This window comes from Python bivittatus, unplaced genomic scaffold (assembly GCF_059951505.1).
Source record: "Python bivittatus isolate LINGU-HERP-01145 unplaced genomic scaffold, Pbiv_v1 ctg000200_np1212, whole genome shotgun sequence".
Lineage (NCBI taxonomy): Eukaryota > Metazoa > Chordata > Lepidosauria > Squamata > Pythonidae > Python > Python bivittatus.
Window position 1 is genome coordinate 22,397,835 of NW_028277040.1, and position 21,661 is coordinate 22,419,495.

Genomic DNA, 21,661 nt, shown 5'->3' on the forward strand with positions numbered 1-21,661 from the left:
TGCACAAAAAAGATTCTGGGAGCTGAAGTTTTCCCATCCTTGCATTAAATCAGCAGGCCAGAGAGAGATGTTATTAGGGTTATGCAAACCTCCATTCAAAGCTTTGACTAACTCACCCCTTCTAATTAATTGCCACCAAATTCGTTCAAATAAGATCTTGAATGATTTGCACATTCCTAATTCACAGATAAAGCAAGAGATATGTAAACTTTAGTACACATGATTTATGTAGTTCATATATAACCACCACTACAATCAAAGCAATGCCATTCATTTGGATGCAGTTTTTAATATTTGTCTGAAATCTAATGTCCATCTAGATCAACAGGAATCTCACACTCATTTAGTTAGTTAACTAACATTGGATGTGCTATTGTGCAAGACTGACTTGCAGCACAAAGTGACCACACTCCACCAAGAACAATTTATCTAAAGATCTGCCCCCATATAATCTGACAGATACACCCGCTTTACACTGAGTTTCTGGCAGTGAAGCCTTTAAAGTTGATTAGCTAAATGACTGTGATGAATGGAATAGTGTTTAACAATAGCTCCTCGGACCGCAGCTATCCATATGTACAATCCTATTACACTGAAGGAAAGAAAGGTTTATAGTCTGACTAGAATAAAACTCTTAGAGTAGCTTTGCATGGCCATCTGAAAAGTGGGAAAAGATCCAAGAAAGTAGAAGACAGGGAACCTGGGGCAAGAATTTGGATGGGAAGGAGAAGACATAGGAATGGGATGAGAGGGAACTCTAAAGAAATTCTTCAAGATTTAAGTCATGACTGACACACCATAAAGTGGGACAGAGGGAAGAGAAGAGAGACAGGAGTGGTAGGGGGTCTAGATTTAGATAGCCAGATAGTTTCAGAAACTGAAAAACAGGAAGCTAAAGAAATGATGGGTGAAGGAAGAGCCAAAGAGAAAGGAAGCAAAGTAATATCCCAAACTTCATACAAATTATAGAGAGAATAAAGTGGCAAGACTGCTGTAGAGAAGTTAAACATGGAAGTCAAGGAATCAGAGTTCTTAGTTTCTGAATTTTAAGTAGGCCTGCACTGAATTCCAAAGGAAAATGTAAATATAAATTCAAATTACTCCAATAATTGTTTGGCTAAAAGCCTCTAGCTGATCTCTTAGCAGAGATGTAAAAGCCAGTTGTAGAAATATGAAAAATTTGTCAAATCGATCACAGAACTTGTAAATGTATTGGAGAAAAACAGTGATTCTTTAATTTGGAATAATATTAAATGAAGCACTCATAACATGCGACACGTGACATGTGTGTGTAGTAATTGTTGGCTATAGGAACTGAAGCCTCCCTAGCTTTATTGCATTGAAACGAATCCTCTGGACTGCCTTTTGCTGAATTCCTGTGATGTTTCTCTGTGCAAAAGATTCAAGGGGGCACTTTCCAGAGTAATTTAGTGAAAGTAAATCCCTCCTCCTTCAAGCACTGGGGCAACTGCCTCCTCCAGAAAGCTCATCTGGTTTTGAGGGCTTCCCCAGCCCATCTCCACATGCACACTCAGCTGCTTTCCTTCCTTCCTGGGAATGCCCTTGAAACAGCTGCCTGGAGCCTTGGCTCACACATACTTTTTTGTGATGTATCCCTTTGAATGCTTTACACAGCCCAATACCCAAAAAGAATGCTTGAGGGTACTGGGAGTGCAAAAAAGGCTACACAGCCAGTGGAGGAGATCTACTATGTGCTGCTGCATTGTGGTGGTGATCGACGGTTAGGTGAGGTAAATGATGTATGTGCCTGTGTACAAGTGAGAGAGGAAATCGGGCTTATGGATGGATAATGAGAACAGCAAACAAACATATCCATACATTTTCAAAGATCTCCACGTCTTTAACATCAGTCTGATTTGTGGTTGTCATTCTGTAGATATTGGGTGACAATGTGCCTTGTTCTCAATATTTTCTGCTGGAAAGTTTGTCAGAGATGTCTTTTTACTCCACGGCACTAGGGACAAGACCCTGAGGCAATCAATACCGCAACTTCAGTGTTAAAGGGCCCTCCATTTATGGTAGCAGTTCCTCCCACTTGCTATAGTAGTGCTGCATTGACAGTTATGGGATTTGTAGTCCAAAACACAGAGATTAACAGATTGGGGCAGGCTGGAGAAAGATGAACGCAAATAGCAATATTTATTTACTTGATTTGATTTTGGTGCTACCATTTGTTACTGGGTGGCTCACCATAACAAGAAAATGAGATAAAAATACAGTCAGGAAAAATACAATAAAGGGAAAAAAACAAGATGGAAAACTCAGACAACTGATCCCAAAACATATGCAGCATTATGTCAAGCACAGCTAACCAGGAGTTATCTGCTCCACCCCAAGGCCTGGGAGAACAACCAGATCTTTAAGGCCTTCCCGAACACCATCAGGGTGGGAGATAAAGTCTGCTGGATCACTCTATTGCAAGTCAGCTTCCTCTTCTTTTTTGTGGATCAGCAGCAAGCAGGGGCTAATGTACAAATAATCAGAGCGGCAGTGTAGCGTACTTCTGCACGATGCATCTTGTTGAGCATCTATTCTAACAATAGACGGGTATCTGCCTAAGTGAAGTCTCATGCTGTTTTACTGTACTGCAAATTACACCTGACTGAAGAGGACAAATTCCTCTTATTTGGCTTACTATTTTACAAAAATGTTACATGGCCCCAAATGCCAGCAACTGGAACTAGAATCATCATCTTTATTAGCTTGAAAGACGATAGTAAACTTTTCTATTATTGTGGTTTGCACCAATTCAGTTCCAACAGTTTTTTCAAGTTTATCCCAAATGAGTAAATTTAGAATACTTGGATTTATACAAATCATTTCTGTTTTCTTATCTGGATCAATAATGTGTAAAGTAACAAACATTTCAACCAAACTGGATCAAGCTGACCAATATATGTGGCTTTCTATTGCTACGTTTTACTGGCACGACAGCAGTACTGAAGATAAAGGCTGTTTAACATTATCAACGCAGACAAATGTGATGCATATAGACAAAATTGTACAGGAACGGCATTGCATTTATTTGTTTTCAACACTTATTAAGCACTTACTCCACACTGGACAGATACAGATTTCTAAGGCCATCTTTTATATTGATTTTTTGTTTTATTGATTTGATTGTAATTTCTTTGTTGTGAGCCATCCAGAATTGTTGAGAATTGGGTGGCGTGCAACTTTAAATAGTAACAATAATAACAATAACAATAATAATGACAAAAAAAAGTCTGGATAGTGGACATTGCAATACCTGGAGAGAGCAGAATAGAAGAGACAGAACTGGAGAAAATCACAGAATATGAAGACCTGCAAATAGAAGTAGAATGACTATGGGAAAAGAAAGCAAAGATAGTACCAATAGTAATAAGCACCTTGGGTGCAATCTCAAAACATCTGGAACACCACTTGAAGACCATCGACATTGACAAAATCACCATCAGTCAATTGCAAAAGGCAGCTTTACTTGGAACAGCTTACATCCTGCGATGATACCTTTAACACCATCAAACAACATCTGCCTATCCCAGTCCTCGGAAAGGACTCAATAGGTGGATAAAAATGCCAAATTCAGTCTAAACAACTGGCTGACTATGCAACCAACAATAATAATGCTGTAGAGTCCTTGATGCTCTCTGAGCTTGGTTATTTGCTTGCAGACATTTCATTACTTGACTAGGTAACATTATCAGTGCAAGTGAGTGTGGCATTTGCTCCCTGTTTATATACAGTTGCTTGCCCTGCCAGTGTTGGTGGGGGTGTGGTTTTCTCCTTGGTAGTTCCTTGATTAGGGTATTGTTTTCTGCTTGATTGTTTGTCTGGTGTTAATCCCTGCTTATCTGGGTGTAAGCTGCTGGAGAGGATCTGTTCTGGTCATTTTGTTTCCTCCTTAGCTTTTTTATTGTCTCTTTTGAATGGTGTATAAATGAGGTTTATCTCTATGTGTCTACTGATGGCTGATCAATACCTTTTTTATTGTCTCCTTAAGAGATAATAGAGATAAACCACATTTACACACCATTTAAAAGAGAGAATAAAAAAGCTAAGAAGGGCAGGGCAAGCTACTGTATATAAACAGGGAACAAACCCCCACTCGCAGTGATGTTGTTACCTAGTTGGATAATGAAATGTCTGCAAGCAAACAACCAACCTCAGGGAGCACCAAGGACTCCATGGTTCAACCCTGAGCTACAGATATTCTCTTCTACTGGAATAATAATAATTTTAATATACTGCACATGGTTTGGGTTTTCCTTACAATTGTGTTTGCTTACCCTACACTGGTAGTTTAGTCAACACTGTTGCTGCCCCTTCCCACCTCAGGTTTTGGTTTTTATGCCAACAAAACCTAATGTAAAAATAAAAAAAGGCCTGTAGAAAGGTTATTTTTCATTAATGACCAATATCGAAATCTCAACATACTTCAGGCTGTACAGTCCTCCTTCAAGGTACTCTCAAAGTAATATTTAGGTTGAATTTACATTTTGGACTAAGCCATGATTAGTTGGGTTTGCAAACCACAATGGGTAGGATCACAGAGCACACTAATCCAAAATAAAACAAATAACTTTATGGCTCAGTATGTTGTATGAAGCAGGTGTTTGCAATACTATCACATTTAGTAACTGTTGTGTGAAAACCTTGGTCTTATGATGACCTTCTGTGGAATTTTGAGCACATAAGATCTGTCATACCAGATCTTGCCTATGATTCTTGCATTCGGTAGGAAGAGTCCCTTCAGCCTCTGAAGATTAAGTGCAGTTCCAATTCCCTTGCTTAGAGCCTCAGCCCAGTGCAGGTTGCCCAAACGGGGACAGGCCCATTGGCTCTTTGCTGGTATAGAAACAGGGCTCTATGGAGGCATTTCCCAACTCCCTTAAGATCTAAGAAAAATAACCTGGTAGCGAGAACACTGGTCATAAAAGCTTTAGAGAAAAAGATTGGGTGAGGGTTTCCCCCCCCGCTTCAAAATGCTAGTATTGGTAGCTCAAATGGCAGACAAGGTATAGTATGTGCTACAGAAAATGGAGGACTCTGTTTTCAATAGTATCTTGCACTATTGGGGGTAGGACTAGAAGACCCCCTAGCTCCCTTCCTACCCCATGATTCTATGAAACCTAACAACTCACATGACCAACAACTGACATGAAAGCTCAGTGAGGGAGAGACCATTAATTCACTTTGTGGGAAGAGATATTGAACCTGAAGTGAAACAAGGTCCATCTGAAGTATTTTATGGTAAGAAGTTCCCAATTACTTTTGTTACTTTTTGTGGTTGAAGTACAAAGCAGCTACTCTGAAAATGTCAATTAACAAGAGCAGAAGTGGTGTGTCCTCTTGGAAAACACAAATCAGGCTCTCTGACTATGTGATGGGGCCACATACTGTGCTAAGCCATAAAGTTTTGCATGCTTTGGGTTTACTGTGTGGCATAAATCCAACTACAGTGATTTGGAAAACATAATTTATTACTTAGTATGACATGTGAACCAAGTCACTATGGCCTGATAATATTGTGGCATAACAGTGTGATGTGTGAACTCAACTATAGTGTATTTCTAACTGTGTACTGAGAAGGGAGGAGAGATAACAAGCTCTTCCTCACATTTGCGGTAATGTGTTTTTCTCCTGTCCTTGAGTCAGGAGGAAAGCATGCCAGTTTGAAAAGCACTGCCCCACAGCCTACAATCACCGTGGAGTAGTTTCAGGGCAGCAATTGGTGGAACCCCTATCCTTTCCCCTCCCACCCAGTAATGCCTACCAATGGGAAAATGAACCAGTCGTTCCCCTGAACATATGGTGGGGCAGAGTTGGATGTCATGACCCCCTCCCTCCAACTGAAACTAGCCTTCCTGTTTGGAAAGTTGCACACACACCCTCCAAATCATACTTGCTGCTGCCCCTTTGCATACCTGCTTTAGGAAATGCCTCTACTAAAGATGTGGGACTTACTTGCAAATCAATATATCTGGAGAGAGCAATCAAATTTCAAGGAATGCAACCAATGGAACATCCCATTTGTGTTTATTAGAAGGGGAAAGGGAAGACTATTTTAGAATGTGTGTCTGTCCCTCCCTCCCTCCCTCTCTCCCCCCCTCCCTCCGAGTTCAATAAATCCCACAGTAAGGCTCATTTAGTATATACATACACTCAGGATTGAGCCCCCCCGTGTTCAGCATGACTTACTTCTAGGTCCTAGTCAGAATATAATCAGGATGCTCTGTTTACTCCTTTCCATTTGCTCCCTCACTTCACCTGCCCTTTGGGGAAAAAGTTGCTGTCAAAGATCTGCCTTTCTCATGGTTCCTTACTGATGGGAATATTGAGCTCCTGGCAGACCTGTTGGTCTTAGATGAGGTTGACAGTCCCATATCAGGCTCCACCAAAAATGGCCATGGAGGCCCAGAGCCCTTTAACTAGACTGGAAGAGACAATCCTACTACAGGCCAAATGGACTCCAGCTGGCTGCTAACCTCCAAAGGCTCCTCCTCTATACATACTAGAGAGATCTTCTGCTGAAACAGCAGGGAAAGTGCTACTTTCAAATCAAATGCCATGGACTGGCTTCAGTGGGCTGGCAACAAGATGGAAGCACCATGGTGAGGACATGACCTCCACAAACAGCAGGGTGTTTTAATGTCACGGCAACCAGAACATATTGATTTGAGCCATCTGAATACAGAAGACATTTTTTACATTGATGACAAAAACACAAAAGGGCAATTCAACAATGCGTACTATGGAACTTCCCCATACAACAGTACCATCCCAAGTTCACAGTGGATTTGCTTTTGTGAAAGATTTAAATAGCCTTCCGCATACGAAAATAACAGGTCAAGCCAAAGCCTTGTTAGCATTAGACTGTCAGTGCAGGTAAGAAATAATTAGAGGCACGCATGAAAACACACTGGAATTGCAAATCTGCAGTACAATTATCTTGCAATCTTTGTTCTAGCTTAAATAGTACATTTTCTGTCACATGCCAAATTTCAACCTGTCACAAGATCCCCTGGGTAATGGACGGTCTACAAATATTTTTAATAAAAGTAAATAAATGGGTATATTTTTAATGAAAAATAGCTCACGTTAACAGTGCTTGAGTTTTTGAGGTCCCTGTAGCTTATGTGATTGCAATGTATCGGAAAAATGTAATTATGTTCATGAAACTGACTACATCAATGAATCCCCAATTCAAATATCAGACTATTTAATGCTGCTCAGGGTTTCCCATGTGAACCACATCCTCTTCCCACAAAAGCAAATGTGCAAACTGATTCTAAATTATAGTTAGGTTACTATGGTGCAAGGAAAAGCAGCCTCGATTTACCCATACAAATATAACCTGAAGTAGTATTTCTATACATAGACATCTATTTCCCATGGATGGAGCCAAACTCCCTTTTTGATCCACATTCTGGTCTGAAAGATGAAGTTTACAATTTCTTTTCTTTATATTTTGTATGTATTTCTCTGAGGAACAACAGATTTGCTTTTTTTTTTTTTAAGGAACAGCAAAATACTTTGGGAGAAAAAAAATCTAAAGAAGATAACTACCAAATTCAAAACAACACAATCCTTTTAAGTGATTTAATATCAAAAGGAAAAAAATGAAGGCCATTCCAGGAGAGTGGAGGGAGATCAAGCCATGATTAATCATCTTTATGATGGAATCAAATGTCAATTTCTACTAGTGGCATCAGGAACAGAAGTTGCCCATGCAGCCTCAAATGATCCCTCGGAGGGTTGTGGGAACACCCAGAGAGGGAGAAGGGGAGGACAGGAAGACCTCACTGTATGAGTAGAAGATCAATACATGAAGACCTAGACCTTAGCATTTGAAAAGGCCCAGCACCAAATATTCTCAGTAGCTGCCTTGGTTTAGCTCTGTAACTCAACCGCACAAGTGGCAATGCAGATGTAATCCAATTTTTAAAGACATTTAAACATTTTAAAAGGTTAGGTTAGGTTAATTTGGTCAGTGGTATTGTACTGGCTTACCCAATTGTCTGCATTTTACTGTTGGGAAGAGTTTAAGGTATTTTCCTTCTGTAACAGCCCTAGACTAATGGAATATACAATTTCAGGGATTCCCTCTAATGACAATGAATGATGAAGTATAATTAACAATATTTTTGAAAACCCACAATTGTGGACTTTCTTTGTAAAGAAAGGTACATTTTTGGTTTCAAACTAACACAAATTACTATATTTTTCTTACATTGCTGCTGAACTTTTATTTGAGGTGTTCCATTTCTGAAAGGCAGTCATGATGGATTGAAATAAAAGATAATTTATTGCAATGCTTACTTTCAAGGGAGAAGGAGTGTAATTGTAATTTACAGTAGCTGTCAAAGAAAATCTATCACAGATGACATTAAAATGACTTATTTTGCCTGAGCCACTTATTGTTTAAATGTGCATAATCTGATAGAAACAGATTTCTTTTTTTAAAAACCTGCCTTTGTATTGTTCTAAGGTAATATCAAAACATCGTATTTATAATTTAAAACATTTAGAAACCATTTATTGATACTCTTATCTTAATAATGTTAACAACCGAGTTAAAACTGGCTTGATTTAACTATGCTTACATTTGTTTGGTTCTACAAGTCACTTTCAGAGATCCAGACTCACTATTTTAAAAAGTGTAATTGGTATGTGATTGTAATAATCACTTTTTTAAAAAAACTATGGTATATATAAAAACATTCCTATGCAGTTATGATCCCATTATTTTCTGTTTTAATTTTGGTGAGCAACATAAGGGGTTTAAACAAAAGCAGATCGATTTTTCGCCTAAGAATTGGCTAATTTGCAATATAAATATCATAAATATTTTTATTTGTTTGATCGAACCTAGCTCAAACTATGCCATGATTCTTTATTTGATCTTTAAGATCAAATCACAAAAGTACAGAATATTCTGGACTTCACACTATATTCACCTCTATTCTATATATGAATATATTGGACATTCTATGGAATCTTTAAAAAAATCTACAAACATTCTGAACACATGGCAGAAAGAAGATATACATTTAGATATCTTAACAGATATCACCACAAACATCCGGAAGGCAAAACCCTACACACTTTTTTATGTGAGTATAAAACAGCAAAGCCTATAGATGTAAGACAGCTTAGGCCAGAAAAATCTTCAGCTGAATGAAGATTTAAGGAAAACTAGCATATATAAATTCAAAAGGAAATATCAAAGGAGGGAGCAGACAGCCAGATGATTTGTTATTCTGTCTGCAATTGTGACTATGGATCAATCTGGTTTAATTTGCTTTTCAACAGAGCTTTGCATACATATTTTCATGCTGAGAAAATACTGACCTCTGCATCAACATTGTAAAGTAAAAAGGGGGGGGGAGAGGAAGGAAGGAAGGAAGGAAGGAAGGAAGGAAGGAAGGAAGGAAGGAAGGAAGGAAGGAAGGAAGGAAGGAAGGAAGGAAGGAAGGAGAGATTAAAGCTCCTTTTAGTTGCGATCTTCTTCTGTCTCACTTTTAATATAGCCAGAATTAATGGAGTGAATCTAATGAAACGCATTATCCTACAAGGAGCCTCCTCAGATTTTTCAAGTTGAACGCAGCACTTCGCCAGCACTGGCTGGAGTTCACCTGCCTGTTGGTGTGGCGTGTGGCTCTTTTTTGTAAAGAGTTAAGTCGTACACAAAAAAGGGGAACAAAGGTCAGCACCCAGTTGCCACTTGAATGTGAGATTTTTCTTTTTATTCCCCTTGATGTATACGAGGCTCTGTGTTATTAGTCTTAATGATGGAAAATTGTAGTGTTGATACAAATCTTTTTTTCAAAGTAGTAGGCGGGAGCTCCATTTGTTAGTAAGTTTTTTTGTGCCTAAAAGCCATGGACAGTACATTTATGTAGCCGTAAAAGGCCTAGATGCTCTTTCCATAGCAGAGCTAATTATTCCCACTGTGACCTTCCTGATCTACCCTATTCCTAGTACATCTCATCTGCACGCCTGTTCCTTTGGGTAGATGGTGTCAGAGAATATGAAAAACCCTATAATGAAACCATTTTCATGATGGAGAAAGGCTACTGGAGTTGCACTTGCTACAAAGAGGCTCAATTATATGAGTAATTGTGATAATTTTCTACATTCATAGCCTTCAATGGGGGAAAAAAAGAATGAGAGCCACAAAGGAAAATTACTTTAACAAGAAAGTACAGAGAGTAAAAATGGAAGAAGAGAAAAAAAAAAAAAAAAAAGGAGGGGGAAGGGAGAAAAAGCAAGGAGGGGAAAAAAGTTTAAAAAATAGATCTGGTAGGGAGGAATAGCAAGACAGGGAGAACAACACAAATGTTCAAAAAGCCTGTGTGCAGCTGTGTTGCACAATTAAATTGAATTTTTTTCCCCTGCAGTTGATGAATGTGACTACTGCAAATGTGCCTCTGTAGTTAGCTATCATTTGTTGTTCTGTGACAGGAAAAGGATAATTACCTCTCAGAGAGAATCAAAGGCTGACATGCCCTTTAGACATTGCCATGAATGCCGTGCTCGAGAGAACGCCTGAATAAGAATCTCGTCTTCTCTGCCCCCTTCGACTCAAGCATAAATTTTGTTAAAATGCAAGTGCGCCACCAGTAAATTTGTTGAACTCTAGGTGTTCAAAAATATGGAGGTGCATCCATTGACTCATCCCATTTGCAAAAATAAAACTACATTTTGAATTCGCTTCTATTATATTCATGGACAGTAAGATAGTGAGATATGCATTAAATTTCTCTTCCCAGTAGGGGTCTGATTCAACATTTCCTATGAAAGAACAGAAAAGACACTATCCTTTTTCCCCAGGCTAGTTAGCCTATAATTTAAAACTGTCAAAAACACAATTTTATACAAAGTCTTCAATAAAAGCTTCTCAGATATAACCCAAAGTGGTTTTACTAAAGTTTGATTCAGACTCTGTTACAATATTTTTAAAGCTATAAATACATCAAACTGATATTTTGCTGCTCTTTTTCTTATTTCTTGTAAAGCATTTTGGGGAGGGGGGAAAAGTATAAAAATAGCATATTCTCAGGATTGTGAGCAATGCATGTTTTATAGCCTTAGGATGCTTTTCTAATAGCATTAGCAAACACAAAAAATGCAAGATGGACTCTTAAAAAAAGACCTATGCAGAAATTATGAAAAACCTTGTTAATGTATTTAATCAAGTTGAACATGATAGGCCAATACAGTGTTATCAGGTTGTACCAAGGCCAGGAGAAGAGAAGTGCCCAAAAGGAGCCATCCTTTTTTTATACTCATATGTGTTTTTTGGTATAAAAGGGAAATATTTTCAAGTCCTTGGTACACCTTGCTGGCACTATTTTTTATCATGCAAGGAACAGGTGAACACTGACCTCCAGAAATCTTAATACAACCATATTGTATTAAGGTAGTCCAAACTGCTAGCAATTATATTGGAGAAAGGGTGAGTGCAGCCAGTTTTAGAAATGTTTTCTGGCTTTTTCTAGATATCTTCCCTGAGCTGGCTTCACATAATTCACTATTTAAAATCCTTTCTTACAATCTTGGGGAACAACATTACAGCCTGGAATTCACATAGCGATATCAGACTGAAACAATGGTTCTGAATTATAAAATGTGCTATCAGCTTTAAACCGAACCACCAATAGCCTTTGTCCTACTTGGGCACCTTTCCCATTACTCCTCGACATAAGGCTTACCTGATTGTGTTTCCAATCACAGAGAAAGGAGCCCCAGGTCTGCAAACTGCAATTCCTTCATCTCTGCATTTCCTGGCAACCTCCACTAACTTTTGACCAGCCTCATCCACATTCCCCACTAACAGTGTTTCGGACGTATCACCATGGTAGCCATTGAGATACACCTAAACAGATGCAGAAATGCAAAAGGAAATACTTTTACAGTGGCTTTCAGATGGAAGCTTAATAAGGTACAACCTTGGGCTTTTTTCATGGACAGTTCAGGTTAACTTGCAAAACCAAAACCCCCAAACCAAACAGAGAACCGACTTTCAAAAAAGGAGGGGAAGAAATAGTACATTTTCTCTGCAACTCTGATCATACAAGAAGCTGTGAAGACAGTCAGCATCAGAACAACATTGGAGGCACAGGTCTCCTTCCCAGATGCAAGCCACCAAAGCAATAGTTTCAAATTAAGGCTGTAGTTCTGCACAGTTAGCTTATTCATATCCCACTGAAGTCAATAGGATTAGCAATCTCACTGTGGAAAATAAAATTTGTCAAGGCATAAAAAAGATTTGACAGTGGACAAATTCTTCAGTAGGAAGGAAGAGGAAAGGTAGGGACTGGGAAGCATCATCCACTGTTTTAGCTAGAGCTGGTCATTGGTCTATGGACAAACATCTGTATTTCACCCACAGTTTTGAGTTGAGATTCTTTCCTCGTTTACTGACAAAGGACTGAACGCACACACATTTTAATCCCATGACCCTTGCCTGAACATCCTCCTCTTATTTGTTACATCAGATTAGATCTGCTCATGATAGGAAATATAAGGTGATGCCAACAGAGGACTTACAGCACAGACAACACTAGCCCTGGATTTCAGGAAGATGTTAAAAGGCCAAGTACAGTAGGCAGCACTTATGACCTGGGGAACAGGTTACAAGTTTTCTTTAAAAATCTCTCATGAGCTACACCTGTTGTTTGCATTTGCACATGTGCAAAATAAATAAAAAGCAAATAATTATGCAGAACAGCAGAGGGCACTTATTTATTCTCATGCAGTCAAACCTCAGTTTAAGGGATTCCCACTTAGCAGACTTTGGATGCAAGAGACCAAATTTCCATCCAAATGTTTCCTCCAAATAAAGGATAATTCTGCTGCATCTGAATTAATTTGGATGAGACAGTTACATTCATTTAATTTTACCACATCCATGGCAATGTATGTAATATTTATTTTTGTATGGGTTTTAATTGTTTTAATTGTTTTAGAATTGTTTGCCACCCAGAGTCACTTGGTTGAGATGGGTGGCTATAGAAATTAAATTATATATGTGTGTGTGTGTGTGTGCGCATGTGTGCGCACGCATACTTCTTTCATAAGTCCAGACATGGACTTAACATGCAACAGGAAAGAATGTTCTCAGACACAAAGAACATTCCTCGTCACTGTGATTTTTTGCAAGTGGAACTTTCAATAACTAAAAGATTTTATGCTAGAGTGCTCTATAGATTCCTCAACAGGTGAGGATCTTAGTTCTAACATTGTAAAGCCTCACATCTGGAATTAAAGAGTACAATAAAATAATTGAACAAGCTGAGAAACCTTGTTTTAGCTGCCTCTTGCTTTCTCAAATGTTTCTTCTTAATCTTTAATGAAAGCTACTAAACCCAATCCCATGGAAAGATGTGCGATATTCTATACCAGCTTCCATGAAAATACTCCTTGTATACAGAGAAATTTATTCACAAGTAAATATACATATGATTTGGTCATAAGAGTAATTGTTTTCACTTGCTAAAATTATGATTGTCTATTAACATATAGAATAACTGTGTGATTATTATTGGGTAAGAGCTGTAATGTGTTGGCAGCCACTGAAGTAAACTAATTGGTTTCTCTAATTCTTTAAACAATATATGAAGTTCAGATGACTGAAATATACAAAACATTTTTCACTGACTCTATTTTTTCAAAAATTAGTGAACTTTAATTTATTTAGTTTATTCTTTAAAAATCTGCAGTTACAGAAGAGCATTTGATTATCTAATCATTTTATAGATCTTGTGCACAACCACAGATTATTGTAAAATGTCATCTACTGTAATTGTCCTTTTTTTGGTCCATAGTAGTTTCTTCTACCTATAAAATGGCCTAGTTATGCCATTTGGAAAGATCAGTTATAAATAATGCCAAGAAAAGCTTCTTCAAATTCAATAAATTCAACAAATTATTATAGAGCAGCAATGCTTACTAGGATGCCAATCATTATACAAAAAGGATAATCAATAACTAAGAAGTGATTTTTCTTGGATGTTTAATGTGCTATCATAATTTTACAGTAAGAGCAAAGATTTTCTGATTAACATTATGAAATATTCATATTTAAATACTAGTCACTATATAAGCAGTGACATTTGAGTTATGTTAGTTCTGGACACAAAGGTAAATGTGCATGTCATTGCAGAGATAAATTTATAATGAACAAGATTTCATTTTTTTATGATCAAATGTTTTTTTAATTAGAATTTAGTGAGAATGGAGCAGGTAGATGGGGGCTGAATTGCATGGCAAAGTTTAATATTTTCTTGTTCAGCTGCAGCATACTTGCAGCATAGCTTAATTTTTTAAAGCTCAATTTAATGGCCACATCAGGAAGAGGAAGAGTCAGATATGGAAAGGGATTAAACTTCCATTCACTGCGTGCTGTGGTCTTCATCTGGGTGGAACAAAAGCATTAAGAGAGCAGCATTCATACACTGAATGTATTATATGATTTGACTCTTGCTCTCAGTTTCAAAAAATGTTTACTCAAAAGTAAGTGGCACTGCATTCAATGAAATTCTCACTTGGGAAAGCATGCTTTAAAGTGCAACCTTGTTCTGACTCCCCATACTATTGCTAACATACAATGGGTCATCCCTAAGCAGGGAAAAACTGGCTTGAGCAATAAGTCCAATGAGTGAAGAAGTGGCAAAAAATATGGCACATACAGTCTCAGAAGATGTTGGTTTCCAATGCAAGCATGGGTGCTATTGAAACTATATAACTAATTCAGAGAAAATTAGGAAGCAGTGAACATAGACAGGAAGCAGTAATCACAGGTAAGAAGCAGAATCGATTACCTTGCCAGATCCAGAGAGATGCTGAGCTTTCTATTCTTAGACATTTCCTGTAGCTTTCATCATGCAAACAGCTGTAGTGACCCACTATGTGCACTATGACAGCTACAGGAAATGTCTGAGAACGGGGTGTTCATGCTCTAAAGGGAAAAATCCTTAGGCAAGAATCCCATGGGAAAATGTGCCAGCCACTGGATATATAAGTAACTAAACAACAAACACCTGGAGCAGCAATGCACAACTGGAGGCCTCAGGACCATGTACGCCTCCCTCCAAGTCTTTGAAAACTCAGAAGTCTAAAAAAGGCTGTATACATTGCCTTAGTGCATACAGTCTGAAGGTGTTTGGGATTATAGTTCCCATAAGATACAGTCAGCATGATGAATGATTAGACCTTGTAGGACTCAAAACATCTAGAGAGCATCAGGTTGCCTATGCCATCGTTTATGTAATTCCCCACTCAGTGCCCTGATACATGCTAGTATACACTTGACATCATCCCATCAAAGGCAACTGGGAAACTTAGGTACCCCTGGGAGAATGACACATTTCACAAAAATATATGTAGCAATGCTATTTCATCGAATATTTTCTGTGTAGAAAAGCAGCTTTCATAAGGTGAGATTTGGGCCCCTCAAATGTATGCACAGTGTAGGTGGCCGTTATTAGGGAAGGAACAGAGAGTTTAATCCTATCTCAATCTCCATTTTTTCTACTCCAAATCTTCCAACCAAGTTGCCCCCACCCTATCAGGTGAAACATGCATGCTTGGCAGGCTGAGACACCTTTCTATAAGTCTGATTATAATATATTGGAGGAATTGGGTATAGGAGAATTTTCTCAAGGATACATTTGAACTGGAGACCAGGACATGATTACATTGAATCACAAACTGGTTTAGTGACAGTGCTGGAGGCAAAGATGAAAGAGGGGAGGGGTTACAGTCCCTCTTTATAGATTTAGGCAAATTAGAGTATACATGTGATTGGACAGAGCAGCAAGCAGCAAGATACCTGATTGGATATAAATAACAGCAAGTATTTGATTGGATATAGTACATCATGTATCTGGTGAAGTCAGTAAGGCAATTAGGGTATAACCATGAGGTAATGGGGCAGGACTACAAAGACAATGGGGGTTCTGAGAAAACAAAGAGGCAGTATTTCATGAACATGGTTTTTTAATTTTATTTTGCTTTCCCAGTATCTTTTCCAAGGGTGTCAGGAATCCTTGGCCTTCTAAATGTGTTATGGCTGAACTGAGAGTTTAATTTCCCTGGGAAAGTATATTTGGGTTGGGGGCTTTTGGCTTGCCCTCATCCCCATTCTCCTTCATCAGGTCACCAAGTAACTCTTGAGGATAAGGCCTATGTATGAATTTCGAATACTTGCACTTAAATTGTTGATATTGATTTTTTAGTGTTGTACAGGATGCAGTAGGCATGTTTAGTTAATAACTGAGAAACACAAAGGGACACGGAAAAGAGAGACATGCAAAACTCCATATTCTGGTTACAGAACATACTGGTATTCCCCAGAACACATTGTTTTTCTCCCAGTATTTGTCCATCTGGCCATTTTGGTGGTAGTTATCATTTTCTGCAAAGGAATCTTCCAGAAGAGGAAGTGGTTTCTGAAGAATTGCTGGATCAGCTTGTTTGGAGAAAAAAAAATAAAATGTTCTAGGAACCCTGGACCATTCCATGATCAGAACACAGACTTTTGCACACAACCAAAAATCAAGAGTTGCTATAGTACAACGATCAAACTATCTTAATACTTATCTAAATCATAATCAAAGGTATAGGTCATGGGTACAGTTCGTAAGTTATGCACACACAAACATAGGCATTTTAAATCAGTATTCCAAAAATCACTCTTAGCTGTTTCTAAGACAAAGAAGCAAACATTGAAAAAACAATGACTATGATAGAAAACAAAGACAATTGAAAAGACAGGCACTATAGGATGGAATAAAACTAAAACCACTATTAAAATCAAGGAAGCATTAGTTGTTTCAAAATTTATAGTTCAATTCACATAAGATTTCACAATTCAACATTCTAGGAAAAATATTCAACATTACAGTAATTGTAGGAAAACATGCAATAACATCTCCTGAAATAGTTACTTTTTTTAAAGATATGCAATTAAGGACAAACTCCTTATGTTTTCTTTACTCATGTATGACTGCATTTTAAAATGAATGCTCATCATAGCAAAATGTTGGCTGAATGCTTTATGTCCATGTATATATCTTAGGCACCCAGTGGGATCTACAATCCAGCTAAGCCAAGGAACTGGGTTTGAAATGGAATCAGCCCCATGGGGATACCCAAGTACTTTGGATTAAGTGGGCTGTGGATCAAGTTGTGCATTCGTGAGTAAAGAGTTCAGGGCTCTTATGCCACAAACAGAATACAACGCTACCTTTGAGGATTTTAATAAACGTAGGGAACACTGCCAGCCAAAGGGTTGCTGTCCAAATAGACTGACACACAGGCCAATGTAGCCTCTAATGACAGAGTAAGATAATGACAGGCCCCACTCAAAATCAGCAGGAAGAGGAAGATCAATCTTGGCAGAGTGAAGGAAAAATGCCGGCTTTCTTCATGTTAGCTCATCTCATACATATCTGCCTTCAGCTGCTGCCCCAGTACTGGGGCGCTCTGCATTAACTACACGGTGGATCAATAACAATTACATCTTCTCAAAAACATGACACATAGCAGGATTGGGCTGACATTTCACTTAGGCCAACACTGATCTCAGTGAGTCTGATTCCAGCCCTAAACTCAAGTCAGGCCTAGGTCGAATCAGAATAAGCACAGAGGGGGGAAAACAATAGTAACAACACAAGAGGAAACCAGCTGCTCTTGCTCTGGCTTTGGAGTAAAACTGCCAAACTCACCCTTGCATGTTTGTAATTTACTGTTTTTCCTACTGTTATAAATTTTAAAAGTTGATCAAAGGCACTTATATAACAACAACAACAACTTAAAAAATTACTTACTGTGACATCAATGTTGATAATATCACCATCCTGGAGAGGGCGGCTTAAGCATAATCAGAAGGTAAAGGGAGAAAAAGACACAACACACAATGATGAGTCAGTAAAGACAGAGTAGCGAAGCAAATACACTTTATTCCATATATCCCAAAGCCACACCGGAAAGTACAAATAATTTAAATAAGAGAAAGAACCCATAATATTCATTAATGATTAGCAACATATTCGTGTATAATTAACACACACACACTCCACCTTTAGATTTCTAGAAAATTAGTATAATTTTTCTGTTGAGTGACTTTTTTGTTTTTGATGATATATCCCAGACGGAGGTGCTGTACCATGCTGGGAAAAGAGATGGCGAAGCAACAATCTTTGCTTTTATCATCCCCAACATCGTTTTCTTACTGCGCAGCAACCAGTGGCACTTGCTGTCGATAAAACGCAGCAACGGAGCCTGGCTGCTGTATCATCTCCGTTCATTTTGGTTGAAGGAGAACTCCCATGCCAGCCATATGGAACATGTAAAGGCCTATAATGTGGCATATTAAGTAGGCTGAATGGAGAGTATGTTCTTATAGAATGGAAAGAGAAATGGATAGCCACATAATCTTAATTTTGCAATAACAAAAACACGGAGTACCTGTCAGGAATCCCATGGCCCACCACGTTGTTTACTGAAGTACAAACAGATTTTGGAAAACCTTTAAATCCTAGAGGTGACGGGTAACCATTGTGCTTGATTATTTCATGGTGAACCAAGTAATCTATTTCTTCTGTAGTCATGCCAACCTAAAAGATCACAATTTCAAATTTGTGCTGAGTTAAGTGCCTAGTGCAGTCTGCATATTAAACAACTATGGCTAAAGTTTTTTTAAACACACACACACACACACACACACACACACACTCACACTCTGTTTCTGTAGAGAGGCTTAGTACCAGAACATTCTTCCAGGAAGCCTTTGGGCATTTCCAGGACCTTCCCCCGCCCACCAAAAAAAAAAAGAAAAAAAAAGAAAAAAAAAATCCCCTTCCCAAATACCACTAACAGGCAAGATAGACTCTGCAAGCCTCCTTTGACCTGATTTACATGTGCAGCAGAGGGTCAGGAGAGTATAATGACATGTACTCTACCACTTCTTATGGCAGATAAGAAGTCACATACATGAATGCTCCTCTAAATAATTATCTTCTCTCAAGTAAACAACTAGCTATTCTGAAACCTCCTTCCTCAACATAAAGTATTAGCTTTTTAGCTGCAGGGAAGAATTGAGGTATCAAATGCTCTAAAGGACTACATATCCCCTTGCTTCAAGACCTTTCGAGGGAAGACTGCCACTGCACCCTGCTCCAGGGGTAGCCCAGACCTGAAGCCGGAAAAATTGGACTGTGCCCATTGGATAGTCTGTCGTGCTGCATCCTTGGAGGCTTCCATAAAGAATAAGAAAGGCACCATTCTTAGAAGGGTGAACCCTTTGCTATACAGTTGTTGGAGTCCTAGGAAATGCCCCATTTTGCCATTGTTCACATGGCTTAAGCTCCTTCTGCCTACATATTTCTCTTGCTTTCTCAGACCACTGTCGTATATCAGAGGAAGACAATTATGTTATGAGGCCTTGTCTTTTTGCTTATGTGATGCTCTAAAATCCTGTGTGTGTGTGTTGAGAGGGCTATACAAATACAAGAAAACAATATCGCTCTCCTCTATTTTATTTTAACCACATTTGCATTCTCCCACAGAACCATCTTCTTCTTAGCAGCTTAGGGAAAATAATTTCCTTTTTCCCACCATCAAACTTATTTTTTACTGTGCATTGCTGACTGTATTATTCCCTGCCTTTAGAATTGCCATCCCATTTTAATATTTCAACCTATCCCTGAGAGCAGTGTGTATATCAATGTAAGCAGCAATGACTACAATGCTGTTATTCTTGTATTAGCATTTCCAATCCAGCACCCCAATTTTAGATACCTATCATTTCCAGAAACATTCATTTTTGCAGCTCAAATTTTCCAGATTTTGATTTATACTGGAATTGATTATTTCTGGTAAGATTTTGCAACAAAGGTCCAGATCATGTCTGAATATAAGTAAAGTGTGGGAAAATGTACTTTAAATATTATCATTGCAACTCCTTTTCTTGGAACTGTACCAAGATAGGAAATAGGCAGGGTTGAACTTTGAAATTTAGTAGAAAAACCTCTCTCATTGTCAAGAAGTGGCTTTGAGTGTTCCTGCGAAAATTGGCTGTGATTTGAATGAGCTATAAGCCCATGAATATGATACTTTAACAAAGGAATTATGATGGGTAGAAACTATCAGTACCTTTATTACTATACAAAGATATGCGTCTACCTGCAACATAGCAAAAAATTTAGGAATTAGATACATAGGAGCTATTGCTGAATTCTGTTTTTCATTAAAATAGATATTGTGATTGAAGACGGGGGAAACAAAGAGATAAATTGTTGTGTCATCAAACTTGGATAACAAAGTTTGGGGAAACACAATGGATTTCCGCAATTTGAATTTATTACTTTTCTTTCACAGTGAGGATCCCATCAGTTCCAAAGATGGGCTTGATCAGTGTCTTCCAGCTAAGATCCATCCTCTAAATAAACAAGGCAACAAAATGGTTGTTTATTGGTATATATGATTGCTAATTAATTCTCCAATTATGTCCCTTGTACATATTTAATTAACATTTTATAAGTGTGTCAGTCCATATGTATGATCTTTGGGCCATTGCTGAAATAAAACCATTGACTAAAGAGTAATAAAATGGTAATCAGGAAAAGAAAACAATACTAATATTTCCAAAATAAATTTATCCGTTCTTCTATATAAAATAATGAAGTGAAAATGCATCTTAATATTAAATTAAACTTCTGTGAAAAAGTTAAGAAATATGGAAACATTATTAGAGATTAATTTCCTTGAATAATCAGTACAGTACAGTACAGTATTCAATATACAGATTCCATTTGCTCAAAAATCTTGGATTTTACTAATGCCAATCTGCCTGATTTTCTGTAATTGTACTGTTTGCCCCAATTTACTAATCCAAACCTTATATATAATTAGTAACATTTTTCTGATTTTTGTTGTGATTAATTTTGCTGCCATCAAAATTAGATTTCATTGATTGGTATGTTATAAGTACATGGCACTGAAAAAATTATAACATGGTTTTTACTTAAAAAGCCTGTTTAGCCTGTCTTCACTTGCTTCTAGAAGGCTTAAATTTTAGACATAACCATATATGCAAATATCCAACTGACTATATAGATAACATTTTTTATATACTTTGTTAATCCTACATGAATTTAGTAATTCTTTTTAAAAGTAACCCAAGTAGCGTTTGGCATTAAACTTGTAAATATTAATTTCTATTAATATTCTAAAATAATCTTTTAATTGATTTTGCCCAAAACAGACAGCATAAGTTTGATAATAGACATTTAAACATTTTTACTTCTAAGATTCATTTTTAAAAATGTATTTAATACTAATCTTAAAAAGTCATTACTTAATAAACTGTGTTATATATAATCTTCCATCTGAATATACTGGAGCCACTGCTGTTTGTCCATTATACAAAATCATTTTTTCCACATACCGTACCCTTGTTTAAATAGGTAACCAGCAATATATGTCTGTCTAGCAAATCCTAGGCACAAAACCTGTGCACACTATCAATCAAAATCTACGCACAAAAACTTATGAAAAGTGTGTTTTCATAATCCATTCCTAATGTTATGGTGTTTTTTCCTGATAGGCCAAGACAATTTTGATGGTTGCAATTTACAACCCTTTCATT

At 37.7% G+C, this 21,661-nt stretch overlaps 1 protein-coding gene across 4 annotated transcripts in view; it reads right to left on the reverse strand.

The window, feature by feature from the left end:
* The window catches only part of METAP1D (methionyl aminopeptidase type 1D, mitochondrial), a 75,218-nt gene that overhangs the window by 8,092 nt on the left and 45,465 nt on the right, over nucleotides 1-21,661 (reverse strand). For 2 of the 4 annotated variants that reach the window (XR_015795224.1, XR_015795223.1), the window contains exons 4-7: nucleotides 18,481-18,629; nucleotides 17,841-17,883; nucleotides 11,721-11,884; nucleotides 3,272-3,327 (exon numbers count right to left, since the gene is read on the reverse strand). Coding sequence is in view for 2 of the 4 variants with exons in the window: in XM_007437635.4 (XP_007437697.1) it covers nucleotides 11,721-11,884; nucleotides 17,841-17,883; nucleotides 18,481-18,629 (356 nt within the window). In the remaining 2 variants the exon portion in view is untranslated. The remainder of the gene's footprint in view (nucleotides 1-3,271; nucleotides 3,328-11,720; nucleotides 11,885-17,840; nucleotides 17,884-18,480; nucleotides 18,630-21,661) is intronic. The other 2 variants (XM_007437635.4, XM_007437634.4) reach the window with 1 other exon arrangement.